The following is a 12,724-nucleotide window of genomic DNA, read 5'->3' as shown; positions in this document are numbered from 1 at the left end:
CCCACAGTTCTAAGCAGCCTCACCTGCAGAAGCTACAGGCTGCCCTTCTGGGTACCAAGGAGAGGGAGGGCCTGTATAGTCTGTCCCATCAACGGCCGGGGCGCCTTGCGGGGTGCTGGCCTGCTCCCAGGCCTTCGTGGGCGGGCGTCCATCCCAGGGCCTGGGACCTCGCAGTCCCGAGAGGCCCAGAGAAGGGCTTTTTTCGCAGGGAGCGCCTGGGCCGGCGCAGCGCCCCCTGCCGGGGGAGCGGCGGCTCTGCGCAGTCGGGGTCAGAGGCAGAGGCTGAGCTCTTTGCGCACGCGGCAGCGGTGGCACTGCACCACGCAGCACCAGTGGAAGCGGCACAGGCAGTTCTCTTCGAGCTGCACGCTCTCCTGGCGGTGCCCGCGGCCGCAGCACAACAGGTCGCAGCCGCTGAGGTCCGGGGCACTGCTGTTGCAGGCGCGGCCGCGCGTGCCCGGCGAGCCGGTACGCCGGTTGGGGGCGCAGAAGTCGGGCGAGTCGGCCGCGTAGAGGAGGTCGGCGCGGCCCGGGGGCTTGAGCGTGCGGACGGCGGGCAGCAGGGCCTTGCCGTCGTTGGTGCCCATGACGCGCGAGGCGCCGTGGAAGCGCTCCAGCAGCCGCGCGCCCACCTCGCGGAACGGGGGCAGCTTCTGCCAGCAGGTGCGCAGGGCGCACGAGCCGGACAGCCCGTGGCACTTACATTCGGTGCGCGTGTGGCTCCGCACGGCCTGCGGGAAGCAGAGGAGAGGGCAAATGGCGGAGACCGTGGGGGTGAGGAGGGCCCAAAAGTAAGAATGGGGACTGGGGCGGGGCGGGGGGAGGGAAGGGAGGACAAAACAGACCGGAAAGGTTGAGCGCAGGGTGGAGAGGAGGCCACGAGGGGCGCGCGCGGCAGCTGGGAATGGAGGAAGGGTAAGGACGGAAGAGTCGGAGAAGCTGGGGGTAAGGGGCTCAGTGTGCAGCACAGATTCCAGGGTCCAAAACCAGAAAGCAGAATGGCGCTCAGGGGCGACTCCCTGGAGGGCGGCGGGAGGAGGGGTTGGGGAGCGCAGGGCGGTGCAGGGAGGCAGCTGTCGCAGCCCAGCCCTGCTGCCAACCCGGCCTCCTCACGGCCCCCCAGGCGGGCTGCGAGGAGAGGAGACGGAGCCGCAGAGCCAGCCGCCTGGGTGTCTGTGGCAGCCACCCCTCCCCAACCCTCTCGACAGGTATGTGGGCCTGTCCGGACATTCCTCCGCCGGCCCCCTCCTCCCTGCCTGCCCGATTCCTCAGGCCCAAACCCTGGAGGACACAGGATATGTGTGTGTGCGCGCGCGGAGGTGGGGGGGGGGGTGGTCCCTGGAGCACAAGGGGCATGGGGTGCAGGAGGGCCCAGGAGAGCCCACAGCGGTCGGCAGCCCAGGAGCCTCACCTCAGTCGCTGTTGGAAGCCCGGATCCACTACAGATTTCAGGGTCAGATAAAGCAGGAAATTCATCTCCAGTCCACGGGTCAACTTGACCTACAGCCCTGTGTCTACTTTCCACTCCCTCCCTGGTGTCTCTCCCGCCTGCCTTTCTGGAACCTTCCATCTTCCCACGCCACCACCCCCAGCCGCGGGCTTCGTGCCCCTGCACCGCAGCTTCTGGGGCCTTCCTTGTTGCGGGAGGGAGAGGAGGAGAGGCTGCCATGGTTCTGGACAGGTGACACCTGCCCTGGGCTAGCTGGGCATCCAGTTGGTGACCAGAATCAGTCAGAGCTATCCTGGGCTCAGCCTGACACCCTCGGCCCCCACGCCCGGATGGGCCCCTGGCCCCCGTGCATGTCTGTGGCCCCTTGGATCGGCTCACCTCATTCTTTTGTTCCCATTTCTGTTCTATCTTCCACCCCCAGCGTTGACTCTCTCCCTGGCACCCAGATCTCTACCAGCCTCCAGCTTTGCCTTACCTGTCCTGTGTCACGGCTTTGCCCTGCCTCCCTGGGGCCCCTAATGGCCCTGCATCCTGTTCCCTGCACGTCCTCACCCCCATGGGACCATGAAGCTTCGAGCCCTCCCAGTTCCCCAAGCCACCACCTCTCCTAGGCCCATCCTCCCGAGTGCCCTCCCTTCTTGCCCAGGCTAACCCAAACACGCTCCTCCACCACGCACCACGCCTCCCCGCCCCCGCACGCACCAGCCGGCCCGCTTCGTTGTTGTGTAGCTGCACCAGCGCGCGGATGTCCCCGCGGCCCCGCTTGTGCTGCGCGTCCATGAAGAGCCTCGATTTCTCGTCCCCGAAGTCCACATCGTCACCGCAGCCTCCCCACTCCCAGGCGGCGCTGGCGTCCGCGGGGCCCGCGGGGCCCGGGGGGCCCGGGGTGCCTGGTAGGCCGGAGGGCCGAGGCGGGCCCCTCCCGCGGGGGGCCTGGCAGCCGCATTGCAGCAGCTCGCCCATGGAACAGGCCTGCGTGACCGCGTGGCTGGCACCTGCCGCGGTGATGGCGAACACGAAGGCCGTCTCCCGAATGTCTGCGGGGGCGGGGAGGAGCGGTCAGCGCGGGCGCCTGGTCGGGGGCGCGGAGGGGGCGAAGTGACATCGGGAGGGGCTTGCGGGGCGGGGTTCGCGCAGGGGGCAGAGGGTGGGCCAGGAGGCTACTGAAGGAGGTAGGACTCAGCCAGCCTAGATTTCCCCACACCGCCCGCTGGCCCCTGCGCACACTGACCCTGCTGCAGGATTCGCCCGAAGGCCTTGCTGTGGCTGGAGCAGTTCCAGCGGCGGAAGCGGAACTGGAACTGGCACTCTCGCACCCCGAGTCGGGCGCCACGGGCTAGCTCTGCCACCACTTCCGGCTCGGCCTGGCACAGCTCTGCCTGCCGCCCTGCCAGCCGCCGTGCCTTCCTGCAGATGCTGGTGGGGTCCATGACCAAGGGGCTGCCCACGGCCCTGGGGAGCAGAGAACAGCAGATGAGGGGTGTCATTCAAACCAGGCTTGGTGTGGGCGGGGAGCCGCCACTTGCCCCCCCAACACCCTCCCCTCGGCTGAGATGGACATTGTCCTGTCTGGGCTACCATTCCAATCTGTGTCCCCTCTTAACTAGACTCTAGGCAGAAAGTTGCTACAGAACACATCTTCCTTAAAGCGCCCCCTATAGGAAGTCAACTCAAGGTGCAGCTGGCACTAAGTGGGCCTAAGTTCAAAATCTTCGGGGTCAGCCCAAAAGAGAGACAAGAAAGAGATCCGCAGAATGATCTAGAAGGCTGCTAAAGAGAGCAAGTGTCAAAACAAGCAGCACCAGGGAAGGGTCACAAGCTGACGTTGCACCAGCTGAACAGCACTGATGGGGGGGGGGGAGCGATCCCAGGGGCACGGACACCCAGGAGATGCTGAACTGGCCAGGGAACAGCGCCCCTGATGAGTCGCGACCCCCACCCCAGCCCAAACTTCTCCTGCAAGCCGTGGAGGCTGCACTCTGACCTTTAAGGTGAGTCCTTGCACCTTGCTATCGCTTCCCAGAACTGGGCGGCAGGAGGAAGGAGCTGGGGACTGACTCGCCCGCTCCAGGGTCCAGCAACCCAAACCCTGAGCCCTGCCGTGACGTCAGGGGTTGGGGAGGGGCCTGATGTTTGGCGTGGTGGGGCAAGACCTCGCGGGAAGTCCCTCACTGCGCGGACTCCCTCCACTCCTGGCCTTAGCTGCACCTGCTGAGAGGCGGCCACTGGTTTTCCTGAAGGTAAAGTCAGTTAGGTGTTCACCCCGGGGGCAAGCGCTGTCATCAGACTGCTCCTCTCTGCACATGGAGCTGTCCGGAAGGAATGAGTAGGCAGAGCACCTGGGAGCTGAAGGTAACTTGAGACCACCCCAAAGTCCCTCCGCAGAGGAAAGGAAAGGTACCGGGTGGAGACGGAGCAGCGGGAGAGAGAAATGTAGAGCAAGATGGAGGAGAGGTGCAGGAGGTCAAGGTGGCCTACTTTGGAGTTTTGCTTTAGTTCACATCCACCCCACTGTCCCCATTTGTTCCACAAGAACAGGCTGCCCAGGCACGCTCCGGCAGCACAACAACGAGATGGAAAGATCTGGAATAGCAGTAAAAGGAACTCAGATCTTAAGGCAGAACTCCCAACACTGCGAGAGAGGGGTGCTTGGAGGGGCCGTTGCAGGAAGATGTGTAGGCTCAGTTCTTCAAGGTCTCCTAACATGCACATAGACACAGACATACACACAGAGACGCACAGATACACACATGCACACAGACACACACAGATACAGACACGCACAGTCATGCACACAAAGACACAGAGACACACACATGCAGACACACACATGCACACACACACGCAGACACACACACATACACACAGAGGCACACACAGATACAGACACAGACACACACACAATCATGCACACAAAGACACAGAGACACACACAAGCATATACACACATGCACACACACACAGGCTGCTGTCATCACCCGAACTCAGACAGTCTGGGAACCACACATCTCAAAGCAAAGACTCACACTCCACCCCTTCCTTTCAGCAGCTTAGGGGTCGTCCCAGCCTGAGCCCCCGCCCTTAGAGAAGCCCTCTGAGAGTCAGTCAGTATCTATCCATCCTCCATCTGTAGCTCCCCCTCACCCACCTACCCCACCTTATTGTAAAAAGGGTTTTTTTTTTAAGAGATTTATTTACTTATTTGAGAGGCAGAGTTACAGACAGAGAGAGGGAGAGACGAGAGAGAGAGGTCTTCCATCCGCTGGTTCACTCCCCAAACTGCCACAATGGCTGGCGCTGGGCTGATCCAAAGCCAGGAGCCAGGAGCTTCTTCCAGGTCCCCCACACTGGTTCAGGGGCCCAGGGACTTGGACCATCTTCCACTGCTTTCCCAGGCCATAGCAGAGAGGTGGATCAGAAGAGGAGCAGTCGGGACTTGAACTGGTGTCCATATGGGATGCCGGCACTGCAGGCGGCAGCTTTACCTACTATGCCACAGCGCCAGCCCCTATAGAAAGGGTTTGAGGCAGCTTCCGGCATGGCTGTGCAGGGCCAGTGCACGTGGTCAGGAGCTACTGGAGAGTTACACCTGTCTCACACTCCTTTGTCTCCTGGTCAGATTTTTCCCCTATTTCCCCAATGTTTATTCTGACAATGTGCTTGTTATGAGTTCTATGTATGAACACAATGTAACACATGTTTGTGAAGGCGTGAACCAGCCACCTAGAGAGAAGACCCTCACTGGAGTCCAGGCCCCTGTCCACATGTTACTTCCTAAATCATTTCCATGGGGCTGGGAAGCAGGGAAGAAGCTGCTCTGGGGATGGGCAGCTCCACTCCCAGCACCTGTGTGGCCAGGACTCTGCCCTGGGGCCTGGGTCTCCACCAACTCCTCGCCCCCACCCCCACTGCCCCAGCTGCTGAGTTCTGCAGGACCCCCTTCTCATCCCCTGCTACCTCCCTGCTTTCCCAAGGTTGATTGGCCTCATCTTCGCAAGGTCACTCTGCTGCATCCTCTCCCCTCCCTAGGAAAGCAGGAGGGAGTAGGGACAAGCAAGAGGAAATGGTGAAAACTCTTGACCTTGTCTGCTTCCCAGGGGCTGGAGATAGGAGCGGAATCACGGGAGCAGGAAGGGCAGGGCCCTCCAGGAGGTGTGGCTGGCCCTTCTCAGGGTTGAGGGGCTGCCCCAGAGCCCGTTTCTCGTCTGGGTCTGGCTTCCCAGGCTGGCCGGCTGCCTGGGAACTGGACTTGTTTACGAGCTGGTCAGGAGGCGGGATGGGCAGTGGGAGCACGGAGTCCCCAGGGACCAGCTTGCTGCCTGCCCTCCTGTCCCTGCTCCCATCCTAAATTCATGGAAGTGAAACTCCCGCAGGGGCGTGGCAGGCGCATTCGGGTAAGACACCAAGCCTCCCTAGAAACCCTGGTTTCTGTAGGCTCCGTGCAAGCTGAGCCGCTCTGGACCAGTCAGGAAAGCGCCAAGTGAGCACAAGAGGCTCCCATACCCTCGCTGGCGTTAACCACCCCCTGCACCTCCCCTTCCCTTTACTTTCCTCCCACTCCTTCTTCCTTAGGGAAGGAACTCTGCTACTGGGGCCCCTGGGTGAGCATCAGCTTGGGCTGAGCCCGGAGCAGCTGGGTCACTTAGGGAGAATTTGCCTGGTGGCAGAAAGGAATATCGGGTATCTGGGATCTCAGGTCCTAAGCAAAGAGCCATCCCTGGACGTAGACAACAAGAGTTCAGCTCTGAAAGAACTCAGCATGCAGGCAGCATGGGACAAGCCTCAGGCCGGCCATTCTAAGTGGTATGGCCTGCACCAAGATCTCCTTCCCCAGGGCTATGGTTGGTAGGACCCGTATGAGGCGGCATCAGGGACTGGCCAGTTCCCCATGCTTGTTGACAAAGCCCCGAAGGCTCCAGGGTTCTGGACTGACCTACATTTCCATCCCTGGTTCAGAGAATCAAAGAAAATTCCAGAAATCATCTAGTCTGACTCCACCCATCCCCACCCCCCAATCTCCCACCCATCCCCTCTTCCCCCATCCCCTGTCCCATTGATGGTCAGCACAAGAGGAGAGGTGATGGACCACAGTCCTCAGCGGAGGGATCCCGGGGCAAGAAAAGTTAGAAATAAATATTTTTAAAAGACCAAACCACGCTGGATGGAAATGGTGCATCAGGAGACTGCTGCTGCCATCCTCCACCCTAGCAGTGGAGGCTAATTCTGCATCCATCCCAGACCACACCACTAAATATCTGGCCCCAGAGCCACTCACCCCTTCACACCTCTCAGTCCTCAAGATCATAGCCAGCATCTCTCCAAGTCCCCCCCCCCAATGACCTTCCCCTGCTCATCCCCCCACCAGGTGTCATTGTTTTGTGGGTGCGTGGTATCCTGCCGGCAGCATAACTCTTCTTCATGTTTGCTTGTCTTATCTTTCAAGAGGGCTAGAAAACTCACCAGCAGGCATGAGGGCCTCCGCAGAGCACAGAGCTTCAGGGACCCACCAGACCTGGGGCTGCACCTGACTGTCTTTGCTCGCTCCATCACGGTGGTGAGTGGCTGGGCTTGTGAAGTCACCACTTACTTGGCACTTGTTGAACAGCTGATGAGCCTCAGTTTCCCCAGCTGTAGGATGGGAACCTGCCTGCCTCCTAGCCAGTGTGCTCCAAGTGTTTTTCATCTCCCTGGGAGCCACACCTTTACTCTGGTCTGAGAACACCCTCTCCCCGACTCTGCCCCTACTTCTCATCACGGATCCCTGTGTCTCCTCCTCCAGCCAGCCCTGCCTAGGGCCCGCTAGGACCCCTCCCCCTCCCCAGCAGCCACTTCAGGGAGCTATTGACCCTCAAGGGTCACAGGCCCACAAGATGCCCAGCTTCATCTCCAGGGTCTCCTACCTGGCCTCCCTCTCTTTCCCCACCCCCACCTCAAGGTCCCTAACTGACCCCACCTCCCATGAGCCAGCAGAGGGAGCCCTGAGCCCTGGGGCTGTGGGTGGGGGCTGCACGGGGGTGGGGGAGGTGGATGGTGGAGAAGGGGCAGAAAAATGTTGCCTGGCGGCTGCTGAGGCTGCGAGCCTGTGCCCGCCCGCCCGTCCTGTCCTGCTCTGTCTAACTCGGTAATTACTGCTCCCCCTCCCCCAGGCCCTACCCCCACCCCAACCACCACATCAAAAGCCAGTGATGCCCCAGCTCCATTAACCCCTGCCTCCCCACTGCCCACCAGCCCCCAGCCACCCCTCCCCTGTGCCCCTCGGCACCCTCGGGCGAGGCATGGTCTCTCCTTCCCTGACACATGCCACTGTTCAAAGGGGTTTCCCATTGGTCAGGGCCATGAGAGGCAAAGGAGTGGGCAGCCTGGTCCTCCACTGGACGCCGTGAGGACACGTCTGTGCCTTCTGACCTCCCACCCCGGGAGGGGGATGCAGAGGCACAGAGGGGCCTGGACCCCTTTGCTGAGCTCCCAGCCCCCATGGTGCCAAAGGCACTGCCAGCTCTCAACTCCCAGCATTCTGAGTGGCACGGGGCAAGTCACCTGCTGTCCCTGGACCCGGCTGCCCTTATTGGCTCTGTGAGGATATTGGACCAGGTGATCTCTGAAGCCCCTCTAGATCTAATTTCCAGATTCAACAGTTGGCTCTGAGCTGGTTCCCAGCTGCTTTCCTCTCCCTAAGCGCCTGGGGAGAATGGGGGAGGGGCGGAGCTTGGGCAGGAAGGGGGTGAGGCTAGGGGGCGCTCTTACCTCCCCAACCTAGGGGGCGCTCTCGTGTCCACAGCGGAGAGACGCCTGCCTTTCCTGAGCGTCCTGCTGGCCGGGTGCCCTGCTGCCAGCCCTACCCTCTCCTCATCCCCTCCGCATCTAAGTGCACATTCTGGAATCCCCCTCTCTGGGCCCTGGTGATCAAACCTCCCATTGACCCCCCCCCCCCAGCTCCTGGCTTAGGATGAGAACCGGGACAGGAGGGGCCGCACCCCCAGGACATGTCCCAGTGCCAGGACTCTGGGGGGCTCGGGGCATGCTCCGGCCTGGATCGAGCCGGCCTCCTTTTGCCCCTGCCCTTTTCTGCTCACAGCCCCATTGTCTCCCTCCAGGGGAAGCTGCCAAGGAGGGAGGCCTGGCCTGGGGTTTGGGGGGGGAGTTGAGGGGTTGGCCATCCCACCCCTATCCCACCCCATCCTGGAGCTTGGAGGGGGCCCGCACAGGGTCAGGGCCCCAGACGAAGCCAGGGTGGGAAAGGGTGGCAGCTGGGAGACCTGGGTGCCAGCAGAAGGAAGCCTGGCTCCTTTCTCTGCCTCCCTGCGGGGCCAGACGGCGGCCATGGCCATCCGGGGCCTCTGGTTCCTGTTTCCTGTCCATAAGCGAAGCGGGGGTGGGAGTGAAGGGCAAGATGGGCTGGGTGAGGGAGGGGTTTGGGTGGTGTTTTCCCCAGTGGAACAAGGGGAGGGCGAGTTTCTTTCATAGAAAATATAAAACAGAAAGAGGAGAGAGGAAGAGAGAAGGGAGATGGATTCGGCGGTTCTATGGGAGTGAGTTATTTTCTACGTCCTTTGATTGGAGGTATAAATAAAGATGGGTCAGATGTGGGGAAGAACTTCCTGGGGGAGGGCGGGGGGAGCAGAGCCGAAGGGGTGGAGCTGGCGATGGGGAAGTGACAGCCTCTCTCTGTGTGTGCCTCACTCTCTAGACTGTCAGGGCCTGATCATGGGCTGGATGGCCTGGAGGCAGGGGGCTGGACCAGGCGACCTCAGGACAGCCCGACCAGTATCTTGGAATCTGGAATTCTTCGATTCACAAAGATAGGGTCCCAGTTGGGAGAGGCACAGAGAGGCTGCACACAGGATTTACAAAGACTGCACTGGCGGGGAGGAGGAGTTGGGGGAGGAAGAGAGTGGAAGGGAAGTCTCTCTGGGAGCTGCAGGCACGTTCCCTGAGCCGATTCCCGGGCCTGGGAGACCCCCTCCAGGTCCCCCTTGCCTGACCAGGACAGCCGAGTCAATCAGGGGTCCTGGGGTCCTCTCGGCTCCCGGCCTGGCTGCAGTGGGCTGCTGCAGGTTCAGCTGCTCCAGCTCGGTGCTCTGGCCTTGCCCGTGTTCTCTGAGATCCAGAGATTTCAGGGAACAGCCTGCGAGGTCCAGGCTGAAGTGGGGGTGGGAGGCAGGGGCCCAGGGGGTAGCAAGAAACCGTAGACCCATAGAGTACTCATCAGCCCAAACTTGACCTTGGAGGGCGGCGTTGGAGGGGGCAGGTGGAACAGGAGGGTAAGCAGAGTCGAAGATCATGGGAGAGGGAGGCTGGGCTCAGACCAAAGGAATGAAGTGTCAAAAATAGACACAGGAAAGCCAGGGGCCAAAGCAGGTGGGAGAGGCAGGTTCTCGCTGAGACGCATCTGAGTGAGGCAGTCACCAGGCACCTTATCACGCCAGCCGCTCACTCTTCACCCGGCTGGCCCAGCAGCTGCGGCCATGAAGGCCTCTGTGTTCTCCCACACCTGCCCTCCTCACCTCCTCCCCCACCCCTCGCTTCCCGGCTTCAGGGTCAGCCTCCAAGGGACCGGGCCCCTCCTGAACAAAGGGACCCCTACAGACACAAACTCCAGAGAAGTGAATCGACCAGCTCCATGCCACTCCACAGCCCTGCCTCCAGCCCCGGCTCTCAGGGCCTTAGAGGCAAGCGCTCTGCCTCCCAGGAGCAGGGGAGAGACATGGGAGGGAGACATGGCTGTCAGTTCCGTGCAGTAACTGCTGGCATGGCTGCCCTGTGCACACGCACAGTGTGCAGTGAGCAGCAAAGGGAAGGCCCAGGGACAGCTTCATGGAGGAAGGGGCATCTTAACGGCAAGAATGAGAACCATGTAGACAGATGGGGGAGGGGAGGGAAGGGAACAGCCTGCCCCCCACACCCTGTGAGAGGACCAAGTTAGGAAAGGTGGGTTTGGGGACCAAGAAGTCCCTTTACAAAGTCTTGCTTGGGACCCTGCATTTTCAGTTTAACTGGATTCGACCGCCTGCGGATCCTGGCCAGGAGAAGCTGGGTTGAGGAGAGTACCTGCTAGTATCTGATCACATTCTTGGTCTTCTCCCCTAATCCTGCCAGCGGCAGGCCTGCCAGGTAGGCAGGTTATCTCCACAGCTGAGATGTGGGGAGTGGGGGTGAGCAGGGAGGGAGCGCCTTGCCCAAGGTCACAGATTTAATGGTCGAGATTAAATCTCAGGTCTGTCTTTGTCAAAGCTGCTACTTGCATTATACTAAGCCAGAACCCAAGGATGCTTGCTTCCAGCTGGGACCAGGGTCGTCCTGGACTGGTCCCCTCACTGACATCGGCCAGTGATGCCTCTCCCACATCAGGGAAAAGGGTTAGCGGCCAGCAACTCCCTGTGAGGGCATCTTGCTCACTGTCCTCACAAGAGAGGGATCTGCCTGCCCCACCCCTCCTTCCAAATCCGAAGGGTAGAAGAGGAGAGGAGTGGAGGGTAGGAGTCCAGCCAATGACGTGACGATATGCAAATAGACAAGACCCTGCCTTCTCAGGATTGGCGGATACAGCCGCGTTCTTGTCCAAGTCCGTCCCCTCTAAACTCTGAGCTATTCCGGGCGGGTGTTTGCAGCTCTGCAGACTGAGAGGGAGAAATGTCTTCGGGATCAGGGTCTCTGAGCTGTCCCGGCCGGGCACCCACGCTCTCCGCCCCCGCAAAGCTCCTGCAAGCAACCTGCGCGGCCCAGGTGTCCCTTGGCCCGCTCCAGGTCCGGAAGTCGAGCCCATCCTTTAGCTGGCCAGGCCCCCTTGCCTTCCTACAGGACCCTCCCTGGTTCCCATTTCTCCCGGGCTGCACACGTTTGTGTGTGTGTGTGTGTTTCTCCATCCATTAGCCCTGCGTCTGGAAGGGTCCGGCGACTGGGTCTCTTTTCCGCCTTCCTTCCTCTTTCCAGCTCGAGGAAGAAGAGGTAGAGAAAGCCAGGTCCTGACTCAGTTTCCCCTACACCACCCACTCTGAAGGACCCCGGAGAGCATAGAGTGGGCAGAGAAAGGGCAGCTGTTTGACCCTGCCTTCCTCTCTTTCCCCCAAATCCGGCCCCCAACCCCTAATTCCAGGGCCCTCGTCGTACCCCCCTTAATTGGGATGTGTAACCACGGATCTCGTTTCTCCCGGTCTCCCCGGTGGCCCTTCCCATCCGCCGCCAGTTCCTTGGTGATCTGCCTGGAGCGCAGAGCCTTGGGGTGCCAGGGAGACAGCGGAGGAGGAGCGTGTGCTGGGGTACCAGTGAGCTAACTGGCACCTCGGAAGTGCCCCGTGAGCCTCCTCCCATCGCCCGCTCGCCAAACTGCCTCGCGGCTGGGTTCCTCCAGCAGGTAGAGCCCAGAGGCAGCGGGATTGCCGCGCGGAAGCCCGGGCCCAGTCCCGGGGTCCCCTGCGCCCCGAGCGTCGGGAGTCGCACTCACCACCAGAGTCCTCCGACGTGCGCCGGACACAGGAGCAGCAGCAGCAGCAACCCGAACCGGGAGGGCGCGGGCGGCAGCATCGTGGCCGCTCTACGGCCGGCTGGTGCGGGAAGGGGGGCGAGGCTGCGGAGAACCCGGTGCGTGCGGGGGCCCGGGCGTCAGCGCGAGCGTGGCAACGGAGGCGGTGGTCGCGAGGCGATGGCTCCCGCGGCGGCGGCGGCGGCGGGGCCCATCTCGGGCGAGGAGGGCGCGGCGGAGGCGGAGAGCGGACGGGGCAGCCAGCGCCTGTGTCTCCTGCCGAGCTCGCTCGGGAGAAGAAATCAGAGCCGGGGGCGGGGGTGGGAGGGGAGCGGGGCCGGGGCGGGGGCGGGGGGCAGGGGGGCCGTGGGGGTGGCAGTTGCGACAGTCAGGCGGCGGGACTCTCGGGAGGGAGCTGCGCGCCCCGGGGCGGCGGGCGCGGAGCGCCGCGGAGGGCGGGCGCGGGGTGCCGGGGCGGGGCCCGAGCGCGCTCCAGGCTTCGGGACGCGCTCGCCTCGCCCCCTCACCTCGCCTCCCCGGGACTGCCCCCCGCCGCCCCCGGCCGCGGGGAATCGGGGAGGAAGAGCGGTGGGTGGGGGGAGGAAGAGGAGCTGAGGAATGGGGGACGGGCTGGGAGACGTTTGACAGGTTTGTTGACTGTAAAGAGAGAAAACTTCCCAGGAATGAGGGAGTTTGGGGGGGCGGGGAGCGGTGCGCAGGGAGATGCTGGCGCGGGGGGCCCCCCCGGGGAGGAAGTCGGCCCGGGGCGCGGGGCGCTCCGCGGGAGGGTGTGGGACTCCCCCGCCCGAGCCGCG

At 62.3% G+C, this 12,724-nt stretch overlaps 1 protein-coding gene across 1 annotated transcript; it reads right to left on the bottom strand.

Annotated features, from left to right (window-relative positions):
- Positions 1–209: 209 nt before the first annotated feature.
- On the bottom strand, positions 210–11,971 carry WNT6 (Wnt family member 6). The gene is made up of 4 exons (XM_062201905.1): positions 11,892–11,971; positions 2,682–2,902; positions 2,153–2,487; positions 210–731 (listed from the first exon to the last, which is right to left on the bottom strand). Exons 1-4 carry the CDS (start codon positions 11,969–11,971, stop codon positions 270–272), a joined length of 1,098 nt encoding a protein of 365 aa, XP_062057889.1. The 3' UTR covers positions 210–269.
- Between the last annotated feature and the right edge of the window lie 753 nt (positions 11,972–12,724).

Source organism: Lepus europaeus, chromosome 1 (assembly GCF_033115175.1).
Source record: "Lepus europaeus isolate LE1 chromosome 1, mLepTim1.pri, whole genome shotgun sequence".
Taxonomy (NCBI): domain Eukaryota; kingdom Metazoa; phylum Chordata; class Mammalia; order Lagomorpha; family Leporidae; genus Lepus; species Lepus europaeus.
This window is presented reverse-complemented; position numbering and strand designations above follow the sequence as displayed.